Source organism: Schistosoma haematobium, chromosome ZW (genome assembly GCF_000699445.3).
Source record: "Schistosoma haematobium chromosome ZW, whole genome shotgun sequence".
Lineage (NCBI taxonomy): Eukaryota > Metazoa > Platyhelminthes > Trematoda > Strigeidida > Schistosomatidae > Schistosoma > Schistosoma haematobium.
Genome location: NC_067195.1, coordinates 10,557,627 through 10,584,549, shown reverse-complemented (window position 1 = coordinate 10,584,549; position 26,923 = coordinate 10,557,627). Strand labels below are relative to the sequence as shown.

The 26,923-nt window shown below is 32.1% G+C and overlaps 1 protein-coding gene across 3 annotated transcripts in view; it reads right to left on the bottom strand.

Annotated features, from left to right (window-relative positions):
- The window catches only part of MS3_00010298 (uncharacterized protein), a gene marked incomplete at its 3' end in the record, with an annotated part of 193,824 nt that overhangs the window by 77,638 nt on the left and 89,263 nt on the right, over window positions 1-26,923 (bottom strand). For 2 of the 3 annotated variants that reach the window (XM_051218656.1, XM_051218658.1), the window contains exon 1: window positions 2,470-2,947. In XM_051218656.1, coding sequence (XP_051070356.1) covers window positions 2,470-2,605 — 136 coding nt within the window. In that variant the 5' untranslated portion in view covers window positions 2,606-2,947. Of the gene's footprint in view, window positions 1-2,469; window positions 2,948-8,350; window positions 8,526-10,809; window positions 10,966-12,318; window positions 12,591-12,623; window positions 12,805-20,889; window positions 20,960-22,387; window positions 22,592-26,923 lie in introns of those variants that run through there. The other variant, XM_051218657.1, reaches the window with a different exon arrangement.

Below are 26,923 nucleotides of genomic sequence, written 5' to 3'. Positions count from 1 at the left end.
ATGAGGAGCTCAACACTAGTACGAAGAGCTCGTCTAGTGCTTTCAGGTTTTTAATGGTTTATTAACGTGTATCAGTTTATGGTTTTAATGAAATTCAACAATTTACACAATCTACACAGTTATGATTCTAAATTGATTATTCAAGTAGATGTTGGTTTCGAAGCTACTCTGAAACTTAGTGTATTCATCCTTGTTTCGTACTTTAACTGGTAAATTTTTATAGTTACTTAATTTTCAAAAAAACTCTTTGAGTATTTCCCAATTGATTCTGAACAGTGTCAGAAATCTTGAAATTAATATTTTTCGTCTTCCTAAAAGAAGCCGGAATTTTTAAAGGCTCCTAAATCTGTTTTAGATCTTGTCTTTTAATACATTCATCGTAATGCTGACTAGGCAATCGTTTTCTGGAGTTGTCTATCAATTAATTAAAATATTTCACATGATTCTGCTTCTGATGTTGGTCTGATCAGTAATCCTTGTTGAAATTACTGTTTAGACAGAGATTTAAAAAATATTAGTGGGACTACGATTGTTCTTAATGATGATATGGACTGGGGAAAACCAACATTAACGATGATACATTTCTGCATACACAGGAATCTATTGCCACATCATAAAAGCGAATTGCTTTTCAGTGGTAGAATTCGCTGAGTTTATTATATTGAATAGTTTACCTTGAATAAGTTTCATGATAGGGTAAGAAATTATTCTAGTTTTTAAAAGTTAAAGTCAACTCTTGGGACGTAACAAATTACATTTTATTATTCACTGATATTCACTTTAAATATGTGTCTTCTATCGCAAAGACGTAGATCCAATGTTGTAGATTAATACTAATGGTTTAACTTAACAGCGAATGCAAAGATGGATAGTGGCTAGCCATGGAATCTAGGACGTGCGTTTCGTCCTATTTGGGACTCGTCAGCTGGATGTATCTTCATCTCAGAGCCTATGTTAATGTACTTTTATCCATTTAACTTAGTCAACAAAAGCTATGACAGGGTTAGAAGCGTTAACGCTTCATGATAAAATTCACGTTATGATAAATCATAGGTAGCTAAAGTAACTTAAATAGTTTACATACATACAGTATTCATGAATAGAATAGTTTTAGTTCTATTAAACTGCCTACACTTAAACTTGCTTATCATACAACCTCAACAAAATATATTATATAGGAAAACTCAAAATGTCTGTTCATTATATCCCCTAGAGGCTAATAATCAAAATGATGTATGTTAGATAGTCTCTAAACTTATGTAATCGACAAGTAAATTTGATTCTGGTTAGTTGGTTTTCGCTGAAATTCTATGATTTTATATAATGTCACATCAAGATGGTCACGTGATCTTTTTTCAGGCTATAAAGTTGGAAATCTGCATAACAGGGATAGTTTAGAAAACGAGTTTAATCTTGTAGGCTAGAACCTCTGTAAAGGGAAGAGGAGAAGAGATTTACTTTCCGTTTGAGACTAATGTTTACATTAAAAATGCCCATGAAAAGTCTGGCCACGAAACACTTCTCAACATACTAGCTTTCAACTGTTTTAAAACTGATTTGCTAACGTTTTTAGTGAGATTATCATTTAACCAAGTAATGATAGCAAAGATTTATCCCATATTATATGTAAGAATAATCTGTAACATAACATTAGGTTATAATTCAAAGAAATAAACATGAAATGTGAACATGCCAATTTTCAGAGAAGACAGCAATTCTACAAGGAAAATAAAGTGAAGAATTAGTGATTATCTACAAACCAACTAACAGTCAAGTTGAGTTCCTTATTGACACAATCAATCCAATCTTAATGATATCTATTATTGGGGACGGAACAACAGAAGTGCAATGGTGTATTTTACCATAGAATAATAAAGATCTAGTAACCTGTTTCTCCAGCTGGGGTTTACGTAAACCCATTTCATGATGTACATGAAAAAAAATGCTGACAAGTCCCAAATGGGACGAAACGTGCGTCCTTCATTCCACTGCTAGCTACTATCCATCTTCGCCTAGAATGCTTGTGAATCAAGGCAATATCGAGGCAATACACACAGTATGTACATATGTCAATAAGACTGATCAACTGAGATCCTAAATAACAATGGGAAGATACAAGTAAAACAATACTAAGTGAATTTCAACTTCATCCCGTCGCATAAGCAAGTGACTGTGAGGACTCAGTAGCTAAGCGGATAAAACGATGGAGTTTGAAGCGAACGGTACTGGGTTTAAGTGCCACAATGAACATCAACTCTGGGATGCAGTTACATCCAGCTGACGAGTCCCAAATAAGACGAAACTCGCCTTGTCCTGGATTCCACTGCTAACCACTATCCATCTTTGCTTAGAAATTGTATGTTAGTTTAAACAATTAGAAAACTGTCAAGTAATATTCGGGCATAATCATATTTTCATCTTTTTGAAAATAAAATTAATTAAATAAACATTTTATTTAAAAGTACTTACTTTTAATCATTTCACATTTATCTATTTGTGATAACTGTGATGCATGAACATTTTGAGAATTAATTTGTTGAACATTTTCCATTGCATCAAAATACATTTCACTGATAGATTCACTAGGACACGATGGAAGTTCCATTATTCCACTGAAACGTTTCTTTGAATTCCAATATGCTTCAATATGTGAACCGACAATTGATTTTGGTATATTTGTATCTTCTATAGAGTTATTAACTATGAATGCGAAAATTTTGTTTTATTATTACTTGAGTTTAAATGAATGAAAAGTTTAAAAATTTATACCGTAAATATTGTGAGAGATGTAAAATAACCATGTAAATCAATGAAATGAACTAGTGTTTTCTAGATACATTCTGAAGAAATTGAAAATTAAAAAAAGCAAAGTCATTCAAGAACTTTGCCTCTTGAAATTTCTTCAGAATTTATCATCGGGTTTGCTTTCAGTGAAATAGTCTTGTTTCTATTTAATATCGAACTAAACATATTAATACTACAATTGGTATTAATAATAACAACTATGGAATCGATTGTGTAGGTGGTATATTGAACTGAAGATACACAATTTTTAAGTAAATTTCCATATTCATATGCCTATTTAATATAATCTGTGTGTATATGTGTATAATAGGACTGAAGGAAAATTGAATAGATTAACAAATATTATAGGCAAAAAATGTTTTTCTGTGCAACACACATAAATATAGACATTTGTACAGTCTGACACCAATACATTTTAATGTGCAAATCGAAAGGGCAGAAGAATTGTATATTAACTCTTGAATTTTGTCAAGAAGAAGAAGATAAAAAAAAGTGGAAACTGTATTAAAGTATTTCAACTTATTTTAAGATATCAGAAAGTGGTATTTACTTGGAAATTAACTTATATATTAACACTTTATGACAAGCATAGCTTACCATGTAACAATAGTATTTAGATGAGAGCTAATGTACAACAGATATGTATGCTATTCGACTGAGTTATAGGTAGATAAATCATTACTATCGTATTAGATTGAATAGTTTTTACTGTCATTTGCAGGAAATTTGCTGAATAGATATTTCAGTAGTTGAGATCATGAGTAAATGAAGCTAGACTGCCATGGAAAACCTGGAAGTACTGAACGGGCGTTTCGTCCTATCTTGGGACTCTTCACCAGTGCGCATCCACGATACTGCCTGGCGAGACTCGAACCCAGGATCTATCAGTCTTGCGCGCGAGCTCTTAGCCATTAGACCTTTAGTGAGAAGCAGTGACCAGTGAAGTTCAACTGTGTCTGTTGTGAGATGGTAACTCACTGAAGACAATGGTGGATGTATCGCTCAATCTTGTGGATTAGTTGAAGTTAGTCAGTAACACCGTTGGATGCCGGCCGGCTCAGTGGTCTACAGTTTAAGCGTTCATGCGTGAAACCGATATGTCCTGGGTTTGAATCTTACGAGGCGGGATCGTGAATGCGCACTGCTGAGCAGTCCCACAATAGGATGAAACGGCCGTCCAACGCTTCCAGGTTTTCTATGGCGGTCTAGCTTTAATCGCCTCATGATCTCAACTATTGAAATTACTAATATATCCGCGAAAACCCCCTCTGAATAGATATTTGTTTATTTATTTTTAATCAAAAGCGAGTAAACATTCTAATAAACATTCAACGAATCAGTAAACAAGATATAATTCTATGTGATATCTTGCAATTTCCAGTTTACCCATATTAATCAGTGTCAGCTCTTATTGAGATCTTACAAAATGATTATTTTGTTACTAAAATTTAATTCACAGTTACGTTCAAATAGATCATTGGGTTTTATGTATTGAACTAGTAGCAAAGCCTTTGAAGGGATAGGTGAAGTCAGTATAGCGATAGTTACCATCAACTTGGAAAGTTTTATATCTTGCAAATATATCATCCAAAACCGTTTTCTTTAAAGCGATTTCATATTCGTAAACTAGATAATTGCATTTATAAGAAATAAATATTGTTTGTCTCTTCGCATAACCTATACAAAATAAGTAGAATATATGAAGCGAAGTAAAATTCGTTGTTTAGTAAATCATCAAGCTAAACTGAAGGTACATTTAATACCTCTAGCACCCATCTAAAAGTAATTCGGTGGGGAAATATTTATGGACGAACTAATGAATTTTGCAATGAAATTCATCCATCCATATGGTTAAATATCGTTTTGACATTATAGCTGATGTCAGTTGGTGATAAGAACTCTAAATCAGAATCATAATTCCTCACACTAATTTATAGCCTTTTTTTTACTTTATTAAGCAGGTGAACTTTTTCAAGGTCAATTTGGAACCCCACAAAGACCATCCATATATTATAGTCTGATTAATTTTTACTTTTTGAAACTATTGACAATGTTTATTTCTTTGATCCTTATATGGCATAAAAATAGATTGAAAATATTTCAATATAGCAGATAAGAAACTTTGGATTCATGCAGATATTTTATTAGCTGGTATAGTTAAACCAATATAAGTAGTTTATTAAATTAAAATTAATGCGATTGTCGCAATAAATCAATTTATATATATGAATAATAAATAGTGGATAGGTTACAACGGTGAAACTATAATTTATGGACGACCTTTGAGCGACGCTAAGGTGACCTTGAGAGTGTTCACCTAATGATGGTTATAAACTAGTGTGAGGAATTCGAATTATGATTAACAGTTGGTGGTTAGGGCTAGGAATTAGATTTAGGGTTTTCATCATGAACTGACATTAACTATAATGCCAAAACTCTGGTTAGCCAAATGGATGGGTGAATTTCGCGTCAAAATCCGAGACCTGTTATCTTATACGCGATTGGTTCGTATATAAATTATAGTCTCGCCGTTACAACAGACAAAAAACTTGAAATCTAAACAAAAATAACGAATTTTCTATATACTTTAACGTTTGTTTCTATTGTGTAACTTAACTCTTAGGCTTTCTTTCTGTTGATGTCAATCACTTAAAATCATACAAAATACCCCATATAGTTGACTTATTGTTTAATAGCCACTATTAAACATTGATCCAGCTTATTTTTACCAACATTATGAACATGATAATATGACAATGATTATTCTAAATCATCTGACGATTGATACTAATCAAGTAAACCATGAGGATTGTATAGTTTGTAAATAATAAGTTCATCTAGTCATTAACGATTGAAAAACGTAAAGTTTGAATTAACCAAGGGATTTTTTTGTTCATATATTAACTAAGTATATAATGACTTTCATTAGGTTGGTAATTAATACATTCCCAACTTATTTAAATAAGTAGATTCTTACAACAACTGTTTTAATTATTATTTATATTCAATTCCTAACGATATTTCTTAATAGTAATATATCATTTGAAATAAATTGCTTAAATACTAAAAGGATTAACATTTATATAAATCATATTCAAATGGAAGGTACCCTTTACTATGAACATTTAAAAATTAGGATGAGTAAGCACTGAAGATTTATGTATATATTAATCTAATCAATGATGATGGGTATTGAACGTTGTGTTGACAATTTCAGTTAAGTTACACTATTCCACTTTCTATTTAATATTCAATTTATTCACAGTGTAAAGGTTTATGTATTCTATTTTGAAACTAATTTCAGTTGCATAAAGTTTAGTGATATTACTCGATTTCTTTAACTGAAATAGTCAAAGTGGTGTTTTTTTTTTAAAGTTGCCTACTGATCAATATCTTGGATTACATCCCATTATTCTGACTAGAAAGTGATTGATTATGAGAATTATAATGAAAGTATCATTTACATAAATTCTCCGATACAACACAGTATACACCAATCGAATGACACTTGACGGAGAAGATTTGGAAGATGTAAAAACCTTTACATATCTGGGCAGCATCATTGATGAATATGGTGAATCTGATGCAGATGTGAAGGCGCGAATCGGCGAAGCAAGAGAAGCATATTTACAATTGAAGTACATCTGGAACTCAAAACAACTATCAACCAACACCAAGGTCAGAATTTGCAATAGAAATGTCAAGGCAGTTCTATTGTATAGCGTGGAAAGATGAAGAACCACGAAAGTCATCATCCAGAAGATACAAGTGTTTATTAACAGTTGTCTACGCAAAATAATTCCGACCCCTTTGCCATACACTATCAGCAACAAACTACTGTGGGAGAGGACAAACCAGATCCCAGAGGAGGAAGGAATCAGGGAGAAGTGCTGGAAGTGGACAGGACACACATTGAGGAAAGCACCCAACTGTATCACAAGGCCACTCCCCACTTGGAATCCTCAAGACCAGAGGAGAGGAATACTAAAGAACACATTACTCCTAGAAATGGAGGCAGACATGAGAAGAATAAACAAGAATTATATAGGACTAGAAAAGAAGGGCAAGGACAGAATAGATTTGAGAAGACTTGTCGGTGACCTATGCTCTATTGGGAGTAATAGGAGTAAGTAGGTAAGTAATCATTTACATAACATTATTTACATTACTGTTTTAAGACTAGTTACTCTATTCTTGACAAAAATGAGTGATAAACACTGATCTAATCTCTAGTTTACATTAAAATTTATTAATTTCACTCTCTATGATGATTGTAGTGATATAATTATACGATAATGATAACACTGACTGACTTATTAGGCAATAGTGTTTAATGCTAAAACATAAACAATGAAAAACAATAGAATTATAGTAAGATATGATTTATTTAACTTTAATATATTGAATTATTCATTATACTTAAAGAGAAATATCAAGTTTACTTATCAGGAGTTGGGCTAGAATTGTAAGATTAATCGATTACCCTATACAGTTTTCTTTATTAATTGATTTTAACTATGATGAAAAGGGTTAGAATTAGAAATTAGGAGTTTAGCATAAGTTATGAGTTAAGATTTCGGATTAGGATTAGGGTTTGATTATTAACTGATATCAGCTTTAACACTACAATGAAACCTTGTTATTCTTCTGAATAATAAGTGGAAAAAAACTAAAGATGAGTTTAGAGTTAATCGTTAGAGTAGGAGAATATTATTTAACTACATAAACATTCTTGATAATGCGTTGAATTGAACACATCAAATAACTTAATATACAATTTGTTTTGGGTGTAGGTACTCCTTTGTAATTTAGTTTAGAAACTATGTCGTATCCATTATTTAGATTCATTATAGATATATATTTTAATGAATTTTAAGCATTTCAGGATACAGATATCGTCAATTTACACTTAGTTTACGATGACGTACAAGCTATCTTTCACTGCGCTTTCAATTTCGCACAAAAATCTATGAGGCTTTATATAAGTTAACTCTGATTGGTTTGCTGAAGGCTATCAATACTGCATACTGTTACCATCTAATATCACTTAAAAACATGGAATATCCACTATAGTTTGTACAATCGAATGAAAGCCAACCCAATGATAATGGAAAATAAAGCAAATATTGTAACAACCTAATTAGTACTAGAAATTCATAAATGATTTCTAAACATTAGATGTTTGAGTTATCTCATTGTTGGTATTATTGACTGAATTTTGATCAGTCTTTGTTGGATTATATGTACTCTATGTGGAATGCCTCGTTGCACTTAAGTATGTCCAGATGATGGATTCCAAATAAGATGAACCAGCTCTCCTGGACTCTACGCGAAATCATAATACATTGATCATAAATTACAAAAATAATCATATGCACAACATAACCTTTTAATTTCCTGAATTCAACCATGAATATCAACCCTAAATCAAAAAGGTAATCCAATTCACTAGATTTGATGACAAATCCTTTGTAGAAATAATTGATAAAATCATAATTTACTGACTCGTTTATTAAGCATTGTATGCCGAAGTTCAATAACTCACGTTTTTCTTTGATTGCGTATCTTATATCTTCAACCCATGCATTACGACTAATAATATTGGGACAAGTGATACGAAAAACTAATTTAATTGGAGCTTCGCCTGATATATTCCATAATTCAAATGATGTTTCATCATTTCCATCGTTGCCATATTCACCAATACGAAGTTCATCAAGCTTTGAATGATAAAACAATAAATTTTTTTCAACAGAAAACATTCATTAGAAACATTTATTTATTTATTTATTCAAACATATAAACATTGATACAAGGAGGCGGCAGATAGATATGCGCCACATAAATCATTCGATTTATGTGAGGGCTGGGATACCGTCCGGATGCCCAAACCGAAACGGGTGGTTTTCTTAGGGGACCACATCTGGAGCCTTCAACTTAAAGGTTTAATTCACAAAGCACTGGAGCAACGTCAGGAGATGCAGGTCCATGGTAGCTGGTGATCAACAAGTGGTTCATGCCTCATTTGTTTCCTCAGGATCCTGGAGCCCATGAGCACCACTGGTTTGGAATGAGGGTTTTCCAACTACCCTAGGTGGATCCTTCATATCCACCAACCCGGTTTAAGCTCCGGAAATTCGCTTTTCGTCCTCTCAATTTCGTAAGCAACACCCGTAGTGCAAGAAGGCAGTGAGTAGGAATTCCCTGACAGTGGTTGTATGCAAGCGGCCATGTGATAGCATTTCGTGTATATTGTAGGTTTAAACTAAGAAAAATTGAATATATATAATACAAGAAGCAAATATTTATATATCAGGATGTGCTTGTTAGCCAATTAATTGGAGAAAATTTATATGGAATGATAAAATATCACTGAAACAAACTGATATATTACAAAATGATTGCAGTTGAACATGTAACCTATTGGATAACCGCTCAATGGCCCAGAAGTTTTAACGTTCTTGCTCGAGATCGACGTCCTAAGGTTCTATTCCCTGTTGTTGTGTCGTGGATGTTCACTGATCAGAAGGTCCGTACTAAAAAGCTGTTCAGTGCTTATTTGTTTTTAGTAGTTGTTTAAATAAGATCATCTCTTGATGCTAACTATGAGATTGAAAAAATGATATGTGCTGTGAGTAAAGGCACTTTTGTGAACTGTCTACCTATTAACAGTTAGAATTATTAGTCATATATAAATAAATCAATAAACTATTTTTTAGTGATTATGATTTAAAAGCTGATTAACTACTTCACTAAGTTGAGAACATTCATAAGTGAACTTGTTGCATTCAAGCCGATCATAAAAAAGTAATAATCCTACAGTAAAGAAGTTTTCCATGGTGGTCTAACATTAATCACTTCATGCTTTCAATAAAAGAAGGTGTTTAACAGTTACACTACTCAGCTGAAATCCGACAGTTTACACATCTAACTTCAACCAGTTTACACGACAGTATGTGACTAACAGATGTAACCATAGGTATTATTTATCTCACAATTGACACTTATGTATTGATATCAGATGGGTTTTGTGGATATTATAGCAATTTCAATGGTTAAGATCATGAGTCATTTGAAGCTAAACCACTATGGAAAACCTGAAAGCACTGAATGGCCGTTTCGTCCTATTGTGGGACTCCTCAGCAGTGCGCATCCACGACCTCGCCCCCTGCGAGATTCGAACCCAGGACCTACTGGTTTCGCGAGCGAGCACTTAACCACTAGACCATTGAGTCTGCCAGCATCCAACGGTGTTCATGTCCAACTTCAACTAGTCCACGAAATTGAGCGACAAATCCACCATTGTCTTCAGTGAGTTACCATCTCTATCTATGAAAGTTTAAATTCACTATATGACAATAAAAGAGTTACATTCAAAATCACTAAAGTTGAATTTCAATCTTGATTTAACATCTTACATCGGATTTCATTTCAAGAAATAAACATATACCTTCAAATATAATCACTTAGCCCAATCGTATATTTTATTTATAATAAAATACAAAGGCTAAGGAAACTATCAAAATATCTAAAATACTTTGACTAGAAAAAAGACATGAAGGAATCATTATTGTGGATATAATAGTAGATAAATAGTTAAATTCATAAGTCATTTGAAGCTAGACCACTATGGAAAACTTAGAAATCCTGGACGGCCGTTTCGTCCTAGTGTGAGAGTTCCCAGCTGTGAGCAACTATGATCCCGCCTCGTGAGGTTCGAACCCAGGACCTATCGTGGATTGGTTGAACTTAGGCATTAATACCGTTGGATGCCGGCTCAGTGGTTTAGTGGTTAAGCGATCGCGCGCGACACTGACAAGTCCGGCGAAGCGAGATCGTGAACATGCCCTGTTGAGGAGTCCCACAATAGGACGAAATTGCCATCCACTGCTTTCAGGTTCTCCATGCTGGTCCAGCTTCAATTGACTCATGGATTCAACTGTGAATTCATTATGAATTACATCAATAAATATAGAATGTCATATAATTTATATTTGGACTTACATTAATTATTCTATTCACTTTCCAACAATAAACTGAATTATTTTCATTGGCTTTTTTAAGTGATAATAAATGATCAGGTAGAAGAATTAATCTTTCCATTCTCATTTCGTTTTGATCTAGTTGAATACTTTTATGTTGACCGATTTTAATATCCGTCTTTTTTTAAAGAAAATGTTAATATATAGAACAAAGAAAGAAAGAAAGAAAGCAAAGATGTAGACAGTTAAGAGTTGGTGAGATTATTATGACTATACAATACATTAGAACATGTAGTTGAAAGATATTTCCAGTAGAGTAATTTTGGGAAAGTTCTACAGTATATGAATGGTTTAATGATGAAATGAGTTTAGTTGTAGAACTATCAAAAACCAGAGATCATCGAAAATTCTAGTTTGAAACACCTTAATAGTATACTTTCAAGATTACTTTTAGAATCAGTTGTACAACTCACCAGTTTTAGTATTGGCATGAGAAGAATTAATTTAGTTTGGAAAATATGAATCCGTAAGTTCCAGATTATTATATGGGAGACTCTAAAGTTCTATATAAAAATTCTCCTTTAAGGTCTGGAACGTGGATGAAGTTCATGATAAGCTAAATAAACAACATCCGGTCATTATAAATCCCTTATATTTTATCTGTTTAATGCACATGCTTACACACATATTAAAATCAAATCTTGTTACTATACTGATAAATAAAACTCAACCCTCTAAAATCCCTATTTTTTCAACCTGACTATTTATGGAGATCATTTTCACTTTGAATGAATTTTACTCCTTAAAAACATATTTCCAATCTTTCCACGTTATCAGTAAAATGCATTATTCATTAACTAAATTTGTCTTCACCAACTATGTTAAAAACCATTAAATCTGGTTAGAGTAGCTTGAGATAAAAACATAATATTGTTTGAATTGTATGTTAAACATATTATTTTCCGTGAATGCAAACCCTTATATTTATAATTGTATACACCGTCCAATACATTCTTAGCAAATATGGATATTGGTTAACAGTGGAATAAAGGACGCGTGTTTCGTGCTATTTGGGACTCGTTAACTGGGTGTACCTGCATCCCAGAGTTGATGTTCATTGTGGCACTTAAACCCAGTACCGTTCGCTTCAAACTCCATCGTTTTATCCGCTTAGCTACTGAGTCCTCACAGTCACTTGCTTATACGATGGGATGAAGTTGAAATTCACTTAGTATTGTTTTACTTGTATCTTCCCATTGTTATTTAGGATCTCAGTTGATCAGTCTTATTGACATATGTACATACTGTGTGTATTGCCTCGATATTGCCTTGATTCACAAGCATTCTAGGCGAAGATGGATAGTGGCTAGCAGTGGAATGAAGAACGCGCGTTGCATCCTATTTCGTAACTCGTCAGTTTGATGTACCTGTAATCTTAACATATTTAAGTAAATGTTCACTTCATTAAAATTGAATAAATTTTCATTAATTTTCTTTAAATACTTTAATTCATTTAATCAATATAACTTACTATTCGTATAATTGGCGGTGGTATACATTCATCAAATAATAATAATAATCTATTCTCATCTAATTTTTCTATATTAAATATTTGATTGAAATTTATATCAACTTTTGACCAAAAATATATAAATTCCTCTGAACATCTTTGTACTCTACTTATATAAATCATGGCTAATTCAAGATTATTAATTAATGTATTATCATAGGCAATATATCTTGTTATATCTTTTAATAATCCATTATATACATTTAGTCGTTTTCTTGGTATATTTAAAAAATCTAAAAAATTTCTTAGAGAAATATTATTATTACATTGATTAGTTGTTATGGATGTATCCATTTGATCATTTATTAAAATTGTTGATTTTTGCATAGAATCTGTAATAGAAAGACTAAATGATATTTCAATATCATTTGAAATGATTTGTGTAAGATGATTTATTAAACAATCCGAATGTATAAAGAATAATGTATAATCATACCAACGTTCGGGCTAGATGGTGATTAAAACAAAAAGAAAAAAAACGAAAAAAAAATTTAATGAGAAATTAGTTTTCAGAAGGGGTTTTGTGGAGATTGTAGTAATTTAAACAGTTGAGATCATGAGTCAATTGAAGCTAGACCACCATGGAAAACCAGGAAGCACTGGATGGCCGTTTCGTCCTATTGTGGGACTCCTTAGCAGTGCGCATCTACGACCCCGCCTTGCGGGATTCGAAACCAGGTTTTCCATGTTAGTCTAGCTTCAATTGACTCATGATCTCAACTGTTTAAATTAATTTTTATTGGATTATTATAGAATAACTTGAAATATTTGAATGTATCTTTATACTAACTACTCTTACTATGAGGTAAGATATGTTTTACAATCTTGTTGTTATTACCTTGTTATATTACGTAATATCAATCTAAAATAATATTAAGATGAATAATGAATGGGTATTGTTGTCATTATAATGCAAGTTCAACCTAATATAGTTTATCTATTGAGCGATGATTTAATTATGATAAAACTATTTATCATTATTTGGAAATTATTGATAAAAAATAAAATATAACCATGAAGGAATAAGTCATAAAGATGAAATTCATCAATTAATCTGCATAAAGTATTCTGATAGATGAACGCCTTGGTTAATGTTAACCATTTTTAATTACTCACATTCTTTGATAATTCTACTAGCCAGTATTTATTCGTGTACCTGTGTAGGATATAACAAAAAGTATGCCAAACATGTATATATATATATGCATTTATTAGAAGCTGTCAAGAACTGTTTAAGTTGTATTATATTTCATAGTATTGACAATTAATGATGGGTGAAAGTAATATCGAATAAATCTATATAACAGTCGACATTTTCAAGGCTCCCGAAAATCACATTCTAACTGTAGAGGAAACTGTATTTTTAATTGAAGCTGTCAGTGATTAGTTGGACAAGGATCATTTTATAATATTTTAATCATGTACATAGTCCACTGAATTAACCTCTTCAACCGACAATTAGATAGATAAACGATGTACATGTTCTTAAAACTCTATTGACAACCAAATGGAATAGTATGGTTTTATTTATAGTAGAGTGTTTATGCAATCAACTTTCACTAATAATTAACTTCTTTATGTTATGGAAGTGTTTTATGTTTTTCGTTCTACCTACCCATGTTTTATTCAAAACAAGTTTCAAGTGTTACAAAACTTTCGCAAACAAATATATACTACTTTTTAGTTGTTTTAGTAGCTCATTTGTTATAACACATTTTGAAAGTATCTAGCTGGAGTATTTTAGCCATCATCTTGATAATGTTAGTTGGAGTTTAAACATAAGTGTAACCACCGAAGTCCCTCGATATATATATGAATAAATATTAGAATCAAAAGCCATTTACAAGTGTTTCTTTCAACAATAGAAACTTTTTGACTTTATGATTAATTTAAGTAGTAAGAATGTGCAATTTTAATTTTTATACGTCAAATTTAATAAATATGCTGCAACAAAAACTAGAATAGAATAAGTTTATTGATCCTAGAAGGTCAAGAGAGGAAAAATAACATTTTTTGTTGGATTGCGATCAACAAAATGCATTCGTATTTTATAACCAAACCTATTTTATAAATCACAACAAGTTTCTGATTATAATTCAAATCTTTTTACTGGCAATCAGAGAATGAAACATAGGGAAGAGAGCGAAGCGAAATGACGCACAGTGGGAGAATGCGTGTAAGCCAACTCCATTCAGTCAAGCGTTAATCAATATTTATAGTCACACAAAAATAAGCTACATACATGTGGTGAGTAGGATAATAAGTACACACAGACATAAGCTCATATAAAAACAGTCATGAGTAATAAGCGAATAATTACCAAGGTCAAAATGTGACTCAAGTAGAATGAATAGATTGACCTGTTAGAAAGCTAGAATAAGGTATATAGATTTAACATAATAACCGACACTACATCTTTAGGCTTTATTTTCTTTAAAATGTCAGTAATTGTCAATCAACTAAATACAAAACTTCAGTTTGAAAACTTAATTCATCAATAAAAATATCTCATTCTGATACCAAACAAAGAATATAAGTAATTCAAAACAACTATTTTAAATAGCTGTAATCCAAGCATTAAAACTAAATCCATAAATAAACGAGCACTCGCCAATGAACTATTCGATAACTTAATTTCCTAATTCTCATTGAATTGAAGTCTATAATTGAAATTTCAATCAAATTAGAACAGATTCTAATCGATTATTCTATTTAAACTGATCACATCATCCTTTATGAATTCAATTACGAATAGGTTTTGTGAATGTTTGTTCAAATTTTTCTAGAATTGAAGTTATATGAAGAATTATTGAGAACTATAGATTTATATCAGATGGGTTTTGTGGATATTATAGTAATTTCAATGGTTAAAATCATGAGTCAGTTGAAGCTCGACTACCATGAAATCACTACCTTAATAACTGGTTATATATTAAACAAATATCCTTTTCAATGGTTAGGATCATGAGTCAGTTGAAGCTAGACCACCATGGAAAACCTAGAAGCACTGGACGGCCGTTTCGTCCTATTGTGGGACTCGAATCTCGTGGGGGGCAGGTCGTGAATGCGCACTGCTAAGGAGTCCAACAATAGAACGAAACGGCCAACCAGCGCTTGCAGGTTTCCCGCCGTGGTCTAACATCAATGGGTTCATGACCTCAATCAAAAATTCTCATCATATTACGACATAAGTATACAAACGAAAAGTATTGAAAAGAACATTCGTTTTTAAAAATACAAAAATGACCTTAATTTACGCATTATCAGCATGATATCAAATAGTCTACTATACACTACTATATACAATAACCAAATCAATCTTTTCATTTTCTTACATGAATAAATGTAACTTTTTACAATTGAGGAATTTGCCTTAGTTGACTATTACATAATCTGAATACATTCTGCTTAATTATCTAATAATCTATAAACATAAATCGAATTATTTTTATTTTCTTCAAAAAGGGAATGAAAAAAGTTTTTTTATTTTTTCAACTATGAATGATAGATGAAAATGTCGAAAGAAAATGTTACAATGTAGTAAAGACAAAAAATTTAAAAGAAGAAACCAAAAGAAACACTAACAAATTATCAATCATATAATTTTCAAGGTTAAATAAATGCCATGATAACAAGGTCTTAATAAATTCATTTCATTGTATGTTTTCTTTGTATTTTTTTGAATATTGATTTGTACGTGAACATGAATTATTTTTTTTCAATGGTTGAGATCATGAGTCATTTGAAGCTAGACCATCATGGAGAACCTAAAAGCACTGGACGACCGTTTCGTCTTAGTGGAGTTCAACCAGGTCTGTTGTGAGATATCAACTCACTGAAGACAATAGTGTACGATGGCGCAACTTCGTAGATTGGTCGATGTTAGACTTTAAAATTGTTGGATGCCGGCTCAGTGGTCTAGTGGTTAAGTGCCTGGCGCGAGACTGATAGGTCCTGGGTTTGAATCTCGCGGGGGACGGGATAGTGGATGCGCACTGCTGAGAAGTCCCATACTAGGACGAAACGGCTGTCCAGCGCTTCCAGGTTTTCCATGGTAGCCTAGCTTCGATTGAATGATGATTTCAACCAGTGAAATACGTAAATAATCCATAAAACATAGTTTACTAACACAATATAAAAATTGTGTACAAAATTCCATATTCTTGTATTGTTTCAAGGTTAAACTGATATTTTCTTTTTACTTTTTTTCAAAACACAAATATAATTGTAATGGTGATTCACTTGTTTGATTATTTATGACCGAGCAGTTTTCTCTCCATTTTTTTATTTTCCCTTCCTATTAGAATATAATGAATTACTGCACACACACACATAGAGAAAAACGTGAATGGAAATTACTGTAGAATTATTTCTACAACTAGATTATGAATGAAGAAATATGTTTTAGGAAAAAAACCCAGAAACCATCATTAAGTGAAACAAGAGAATAAAAATGGGATTGTAAATTAAAATTATGGTTAAAGATGAAATCACTACATTATGAGGTATATTTCTATATTACCAGATTTTAGTTGTTTGCATTCATTTTGACTGAATAGAATATAAATGATATGAAGAATCTATAGGAGTGTTTTTGTTGTTGCTGTTCTTTGTTTGTTTGTTTAAACTTTATTGCGTAAAAATTTGCATTAACTACATGTTTTATAGATAAAGTTCATCAGTTATAAGTAAAGATGGATAATGATTATCAGTGCACTAATGAGGAGTCCTATACTAGAATGAAACTTTCATTCAGTTCTTCCAGGTTTTTCATGGTGGTCTAGCTTCAATTGACTCATTAACTTAACTATTAAATGACTTCATTGACTGGAATTCCAATGACATAAAACTGGATTTTTTCCAATGGTCAATGACATAGAATCACATACTGAGAATTAGTAATTATATGACTTAGTCAATCGTTATATTTGTTGGTTATAGATGGGGATTTGTATGACATTGTAAATGTGTTCACATAGTAAGCTATCGAATGATTGATGTTAAGTACAAATCATTTCAAACTACAAATCGGACTCCAAGTTTGACTGTAAATAAATCATATAACAAGTATAGTATATTCATACATTATTTTGATTTATGTTTGGGATTAAATAAATCCATATCACAAGTTTCTGTGTTTTCACTACAGATCGTAGGATTCCGGTCTTTGGTCCCAAATACAAGTCAGTTAATTAGTGTATAGATGTAACCGTAAAAGATATAACATCTGAAATATTAACAACAGGGAAATTTATTCCTTACAGTTCATAAAATATTACCAGTTTTTATTCATTTCCTATTAAAGGACTCATGTTTTACATAAATTGCTATATTCATATTGTTCAGGTTGTTTTCTCACATTATATTTGACAGTTTATATCTAAGTTTAGTCTTAATAGGAGACAGTTTATCAGTTTATAGTGTTAAATGAAACACTTTATATATTACTATTATTAGATTTATGTCTATACAATAAATATTATAAATCCTATCCCATTCATTAATCTAAACTAAACGATTTATATTAAGAATTTACATTTATCTTCAAACTTAGATTTATTTACTCTATTGACTCAGTATATTCACAAATATATGTACCATGGCAATGAATTATATTTCATCGTTATTTATATGTATCTAATCAAGGTAGATTCCCTTGATATTGTTTTACTTGTATCTTTCCATTGTTATTTAGGACTGCGGTTGATCAGTCTCATGTTGACATATGTGCATCCCGTGTGGATTGCCTCGATATAGCCTTGAGTCACAAGCTTTTTAAACAAAGATGGATAGTGGTTAGCAGTGGAATCCAGGAAAAAGCGAGTTTCGTCTTATGTGTGACTCGTCAGCTGGATGTACCTACATCCCGGAGTTGATGATCACAGTAGCAGCCAAACCCAGTACCGTTCACTTCAAACGCCATCGCGTTATCCACTTAGCTACTGAGTCCTGATAGCCACTTGCTTGTGCAATGGGGTGAATTCGAAATTCACTTAAATTAACTCATGAATTCAATTATTAAATTTACATTAAATGATGATTTAGAATTTTTTTGAAGCATTTTCCAGAATTTTCCTGAGTTAGTTTAGTTTTCCTTCAATGTTTATTACACCATAGTAATAAATATTTAAATTAACTTCAGATATATAGATGTTTTGTCAAACTTGACATTGAATCGTATCATGGTAAATAAAGATGTATGATAGTTAGCGGTGGAATAAAGACTGTTGTTCTGTCTTTCACAGATGATAATAAGGAATTATCTGGAGAAGTAAACTATGTTGTATAACTCTAAATACGTCTAAATTTATTTTTAGCCATATAAAAAGTCAGATTATAGTATATTATGTTCAAAATGTACCTAATATTTTTGAAACTAAAAGATGCTATTAAAATGAATTGTTTTGATTCGAATTCCTTACCTAGTACTTATATTGTTTTTAGCCAATCAGAAAACAGCTTTTACAAATGGTTACTTAGATGGTGGTTAGAAGTAGTAGACAGGAAATCTTGGACCCGGGTTTCGTGCTACTTGGCACTCGTCAGTAAGACGTACCTGTAATCTTGAGGGAACTGGTGCTCCCTGGCGGATTCGATCTCGTGTCACCCAGCTTCACAGTCAGAGACGTTACCACTGAGCTATCCGAGCCGTGACTAACCTCCTGTAGGACTGAGATGTAATCACAATTGATTGATCACTGGGTGGTGATCAATCTCATGCTTGTCTAGTCCTTATTAGTGCAGATCGAATGCTATCGATCATGTTGCAATGTGGCCACCAGTCTAGGTGACTCGGCACTGCGGGCACTATGTATTGAGATTAGATGGTGGTTGGAGGTAGTCAACAGGAAACCCTGGACCCGGGTTTCGTGCTACTTGGCACTCGTCAGCAAGGTGTACCTGTAATCTTGAGGGAACTGGTGCTCCCTGGCGGATTCGATCTCGTGTCACCCAGCTTCACAGTCAGAGACGTTACCGCTGGGCTATCCGGGCCGCGACTGACCTCCTGTAGGACTGAGATCGGTCAGAGAGCGCCAGTTCCCTCAAGATTACAGGTACATCTTACTGACGAGTGCCAAGTAGCATGAAACGCGGGTCCAAGGTTTCCTGTTGACTACCCCCAATCCCAGCATAGTGCACGCAATGTCGAGTCACCCAAACTAGTGGCCACATTGCAACTTGGTCGATAAAATTCGATCTGCGCTAAGAAGGACTTGACACACATGACACTGATCACGCAGTGATCAATCATTTGTGACAAATGGTTACTATATGAAAAATACAACAATACAATTAGAAAGTATGAACCGATTTTACGTTGTTATTAAATTTATTAAAGTTTTCTAAAGGTTACTCTGCCTTTAAATAGGAAAAACGGTTAAGTATTCATTCATCCCAATGAAAGTAGATTGGCCATATTCTCGAACCCTTGAAAAAACTGAAAAAATTCTTATGAGTCCTTATATTGCTCCTAGGGTTAGGGTTCTAATAAGGTACTGGTATTAGGTACAGTATAAAAGACTTTATAGCTGTATGAACGAATAAATTACACTTAAAAATACAATAGGTGCTATCTGTTTAGTTTGTTCATAAAATTTAGTGGAACCAGGTTATGGTTTGTTCTGAGTTTAGTCCAGGCAACATATTGATTTACCTGTTATATACAACCCAAAGGTACACAATTTAGGATCTGATACACTTAATACAATTGTTGTGTAGGTTACTTATATCCATACAAGTAGTATATAACGGTGGTCAGACATAGCATGTATTTCAGTAGAAGTTCAATGAGAAAAGGGAAAGAAATGCAATCGGTATGAAAACGCATGAACAATGAAATCTGGGACAATGGATGGATGTTTGCAATAGGAACAGTCAAGTTTGGTATGATAGATTGATATTTTGCAAATTAACGATTTACTATATGGTTCGCAGATTTTAGTGAGACACTCTGTAATTTTCGATTGTCCCCACTCGTGTTCTTGTTCACTACACTATCATTTTTACTCTACAAATGTAAAAATTATTTTTCCTCTGTGTTTTGAATCGCTTGAAATATATGTGATTTGAATTTAGAGTAAAACTTAAAAGTCACATTCTTGACTACGATTGGTTCTTCTTCAGATTATATTTCACTACTGTTTCTTTTACAGATCCTGACTTATTATTTAATATCCATCCAGTCAGCATTTTATCTCCGCTTCATTAAACAACTGTAACAAGTTAGTTCTCCTATGGATTAGTAAATATATTTATAGTGCCTTCCCATTTTCCTAGTCGCTCCTCAACGTGAAGATTTCATTTCAGCTTCATTGGTAAATCTGACTGTATCAAACTTATAAAACATATAAAATATTATTGTAAACTAATGATAATGAAAGTTATTTATTACATTCCTGTGTAGGGTTTTCAATTTGGAAAAACAAACATTGTTTCCCTCTTCTTCCTAGTGTACAGTAATCCATCAACTGTTAGCAACCATTCATGTTCAAACTTAACGTTTATTTACACTTTGTTTTTTAAGTAACTCACAGTTTTTGTAAAAGATTCAGCAGATTTTCCTGGATCAGATGAGTACAAAGGCAATTTTTCCAAGAACATACTAGAATCAAATAAAAAGACAAAAAATAAACATAAATTTTTAAATAACAATGGAATATGATAAAAAGAAGCTAGAAACCATATAAACCGTGATGTATTTTTGTGAATTGGCTAATATTTTTGCTATGTTACGTAACAAATGTCTATAATCAAGTGAATTTATATACATCATACTAAAAAGCAATAAGTTTAAATGTTCTTACGTTTCACACTTTTAAATGATTATTGAAAATGTCTATTCCCTGAAGTAAAATAAATTAGCTTCACATTACTGTCACTCATCAATGAAAAACTATATGGAAAATAAAAATATGATTAGATTATTGTATACAACTATATTCAACCGGCAAACATTACGACTTAAAGTGACTTTGAAGCATTCCTTAAAGTACTTATGAACTGCATTAATTTATATTTTAATTCAACAGGAAAGTCACGTTCGTTAAAACAGTCAAAATGCGACTTTTTACGCTCTGTAGTTGTACGAGTTTGAAATTATAATACAAACTTACTATCACGCGAGTTCAATCAGGTAATTGAGTATGGAAGCTGAGATTTAGTTGAAAAGACCTGACTTGAAAATACATGCATCAATTATTTATATATACATATAACTGTTTCCCTCAGAAAATTAAACCATATTATCTATCGATAGCTTATATTCGTTTTTTCAGAAAGTTAAGCCAAATTTCTATCCATAATGTGCGTCCATCAGTATCTATCACATTTCATTTAGTTTATGTCTGATTGCTCCAGAGTATCACAAATCAACAACTTTCGGAGGACAAGAACAAGACATTATTGTCAGTCTATTCGAGATGCAAATAACCTCCTGTAGTAGCGAGATACATTTAGTGGTCAATGCTATGTTTGTTTAGATCCTAGCACTGATCAAGTTCTATTAACTGAGCTGGAATGTAGTCATTAGTCGAAGTGACTTATAGTCACGTGAACTGTCTTCTGATGCAAGTTGAATAAAAGTTGTTTATGGGTTGCTGTAGATTTACGTTTATGATTGATTTCACTTGTCAGTAAGGTGGATCTAGAACCGTGAAACAGTCGCCATTTGTTCGAACCCACGTCATCTACTGCGATTGTCAAGGAGGTTATCAATCAGCTATTCTGGTCCTAACTAAATTTATCTATTACTACGAGTACTAACCAGAACAGAACTCAAGTCCAGGGAATGGTGTTATTTCTTCTAACCAACTAACATTTAAACTTAGCTCACTCTGGGTGTAATGGCTATTAAACATTATGGATTTGATCAGTAAGTTGCGATCAGCCTAAAGGATCAAACAAACATGACATTAGTGACTACTCAGCTAATAACAATTATTTATTATTATACAAGAATGAATGAATAACAAATTTAAAATAAATTATTCTTATTATTATTATTGTTATAGGAATTATATGATGAACTCACCCACAAAATTGAATAATTCTTTTCAGAGTATCTTGAAGACCTTTAATATTATCACTAATTGGTTTAGGATAATCTAGAATTTTCTCTGAATTATCTGAGTAGTTCAAAATAATTTTGCCATTTAATGAATCTAATATATCAGACAATTGTTTCAGTGCTCTGGAATATTCAAGTTCAGTATCACAGAGCTCAGTTAGTGTATACCTAGTACAAAACAAAAATCAAATAAATTAACTTAATATAGAAGAAACGTATAACAGTGTAACAGTTGAATATCAACTGTGATGTATGAGTTTTAAGTTATATCATTTTATGGAAGAAACGGACTATTTATCAGAAACTTGAATACAAATTCATATAGAATATTTGGTTCGGTATACTTGAATCAAAAGATTCGATGAGTTTGATCTTCACTAAGAGTAGTGAATATGAGTCATACGATTGAATGCGATTGTTTATTGTGGATGCTTGACAGTGATCTGATAAGTCGTAATAATACACTTATAATTGAATGTATATAATGGTGTACTATGTGTCAATAATTTTATTTATTGAAATACATTATTTTGGATAAAAGCAATCATATCAGAGGCAAACGAGTCATCACTTTAAACAATGAATAACAGTTCCACAATATTGGGTTCAAATTCAACCGCCTAATATGCTCACTTGAAATAACAAACTTCATGTGCTTGATCACTGATAGGTGTTAAGTGTAAGCTCTTGAATAACCGCAAATCAGTCATTCCTAGTTTTTTAATGATACTTGAGGCAATACCAATTCTTGACGAAAACTATCATAATATAATGTAGACAGATCGAACATTTTTATAATACTAATTATTATAACAGAAATTACTATTCTTTAGAAAATACCGTAGAAACTTCAGGATAGAATACTGTGCCATGTCTGTAGTTGAAACTTAATATAGCTTGACACAAGAAAGAGGACAAGCATTATTGGTATAAAAAGACTTCTTTCAACATTTATGAACTCATTTACACATTTTGTTAGTTAACAAAATTTAGAACTAAAATAAGGCAAATAAAAAGTCATATTGAATTCACAAAAACGATATATTACACTGAAGCAATACATACTGAAACATTGTATAATATTGGTTATTATAGTAATAACAATAACAGATTGAACTATCTACATTACCTCACTACTAAACATTACATAATTGTATGACTAAGATAAATGACAGCATATTTTAAGAAACTGAGTTGGATTTGTTAAACTAATCATCCATTTGACTTGATTAGAATGTACAATTATCTGATCCTATATTTTAAAAGACTTATATGTATGAAGTTGTTGAATATACATGACAATTTCTTTTTCTGTAGAGAAACTTAAAGAAAAGAGGTATCTTCAATTCAGTTCGTAAAGAGAAGATTTATTTATGGCGTTAACATCACTAGCACATAGAGTGTTTGTGAAACTTGTTGAATTTTATACTTCACGTCATGCACTGGACTTAGATGACCAATGAAATCCAAGAAGCACTGGATGGCTGCTTTGTGTCAGCGCCAACATTCACAAACCCACTTATGAAAGAAATCAGGAACATTCTATCTAACAGCCTGCGCTGAATCCTTAGACCACTAATCAATCATCCAGTAACCCAAACTGCTAATTTTAGTCCTTTCGCTACATTGAGCAACGACTTTTCAATGTCATTGGTAGGTAGTTACTTTGCTTTTGACATTTGTGGATTCTACTTATCATGGCTTATTAGTGATACTCTAAGGATTACCGCTTGAAATGAGTCACTAGTGAGATCACAATTATTATTAGTATATTGGAGACTTGTGGAGTTTCTCGACCGTTATTGATAATATACAAATCATCAATCCTTGTAAAAACCCATCGACTTAACTCGCGTTGTTAAATAACGGGATTAAATAAGTCAAGTACGAGAATGGATGCTCGAATACGCATATTTTGTACACACCTTGATCGGAACAGAAAATCGGAGAATCTTAATGAAACGAACCGAAGAAGATAGAGCGAAGCGAAATGACGCGCGTGGAAGAAGGCATGCAAGTCAACACGATTTAGCCAATCGTTATTCAGTAATTATAACCCTACATAAATAAGCTACAGACATCTGATGAGTAGGAAAAGAAGTACATACATATACGCTCATATAAAAACAGTCAATGTTGATAAGTGAATAATCAACAAGGTCAAAACATGATTCAAGAATAATGAATAAACTGGTCTGTTCGAAAGTTAGAATAAGCTTTGTCAGCCTAATATAGTAACTGACACTAGAAATCAACATGAAAACTGTTTTCCTTCATCTTTCAAAATTAATAATATACATTTTTTTAGTTACGACTGTCGGAAGTAAAATATTTGCACGTAAGTAGACACTGTTTTATTTCGGGCATTTCTTAACAAGAGTAGGTTGTCTTGAACAGAATCAGATGGTGACTGGTAACAAAATCCAGGACGTGAATTTTGTACTAATTGCGATTCGTCAAAAAGATGTACCCGTACCACAGTGTTGGTGTTTATAAATGGCTACATATATCAAGACAAAGAATCAACAAATGCCATTCTTAATGCCAACAAAAGGGGTCCAACAAGTTTTATGAATAAAAGTAGAGTATTTTCTAAAAACGAGTATCATAACTTGGATCGATTATTAAATCTTAGCACAGTTCGATAAACTGAAATACCATGCCTAATAAAATTTGGCTTATCAACAAGATAACAAAAGTAGGGTGATGGCAAATTTTTCACGAAGCAGTTACTGTCTGAAGAGGTACGTTTATGTGGTTTAATAATGTTGGTGTAACACGCACTGTAGCATTAAACAAATATTTATATAAACCCATAAATTATATGCTTTCTCAACCATCAAGTTTAAAATGTTTAGAAAACAATTTGCAGAAAATCTGAAGTATTACAGAGTCTAATTTGAAGAATAAGTGGGTCTTTTTTGAAATATTCGTCAGTCATTAAATTGTCCAATTTTAATGACATTGTTTTAAGATGTTTGGCTTAGTAGGTTCATTGTCTCCATGTGTCAGTGTGTTCAATGTTTTCTGTGGATCATATTTGAATAAATATAAATATACACAGAGTAGGCAGATTTAAATAGTTATTTAAGACTAATTTGCCATGCTTAATATAACTTCAGTGAGTTTAGCCTATTTTGTGTTGACCAAACCATTGAATGAAATATCCATTTTGAAATAAATAGTTTGGAAGAAATGCTAAATTTTCTTAACAATCTGTAATCAATAATAATGAATTACATTTCAGATAATTTTATCTTAAGATTGATCTTGTTTCGGCAACGTCCATATGTTTTCACAGTCCATTCATTCATATCAAATCAATGAATTCCTCTAAGTTTCAGTCACAAATTGTAATATGTGAAGTGTAATATTTCTGTACTAGAAAGCAATCTTCCTGTGACACAGTCTGCTGTCTCATTTATAATGAATGTTATAGAATGGAGATTAGTAAACGTCAAAATTCTACCTTCATTCTCGATTAGGACTATTGCTTTAAAATAATACTGTCACAACTATTCTATCATCTGTCACTCTCAATAGGTTTTGCAGTTGACTTTAGTCTGTCACATAATTTACCATGTAGCTATACAAGTCCTCATGAAACAAAGTCGTTAACACTTGTAGATCGATTGAATTGTGTCGAAAAGAAACCATGTTGCAGTCCATTTTCCTTTTCCTCTAAGTTCCATATTATCAGATAGGTCGACACATTGAAAAAAAGCGAACATCTTATTCGTTTCATTTAAGTGAATATATTAGACCAGTGATAATTTGTCAGTCATTTTAGTTTTAAATGTCGTTTATTTTTAGTACAGTCAATTTTTCAAGTGATTAGTTTATAGTCAATTTACTGTTAAATTATCTTAAGTATATACAATATGGCAGATCTATAATTTTTGACCTAATTTTAAATTTGACATTTTGAACGATTAGTCTTATTTTTGACTATTTCATCTCGTTTCCATCAGTAGCATGAAGTGACTGTTAAGTTCTTGTATGGAAATAGAATTTATATTATATTTCTAAATAGTCCCTAAATAATGTTCCATATCGTATTGAGAATCTCATGTACCTTTGATGAATTCGTTTCAATTGAGAAATGATGAAAAACCTTAAAGAATGAATGTGAACACGATAGTACCAATTCAGAAGTACAATTTATATGTAACCTAATGACCAATATGTTGTTGTTGAGTTTCCTGATTTAGATAGTTCGATTTCTGTGCTTTCATTCTCGTTCTGAACAATATCATCAATGCATACTTCATTTACAAGTGAGATTCGTAGTTGTTCTACAAGTCTTAAATCAATTCATCCTAATGACCTGGATTTTATTTGGTTATCATTATAAGTTTCTTTGTCTTCAGCTATTTCGTAATCAAGTTGTCTATTTTATTCCATTAACGTTTCGGGCAAGTTATTGATTGATTTCTTCTTGGAATGGGTTAGAATATCGAGTCTGATTCGATGTATATAATCATTATCAACATGTGTTAA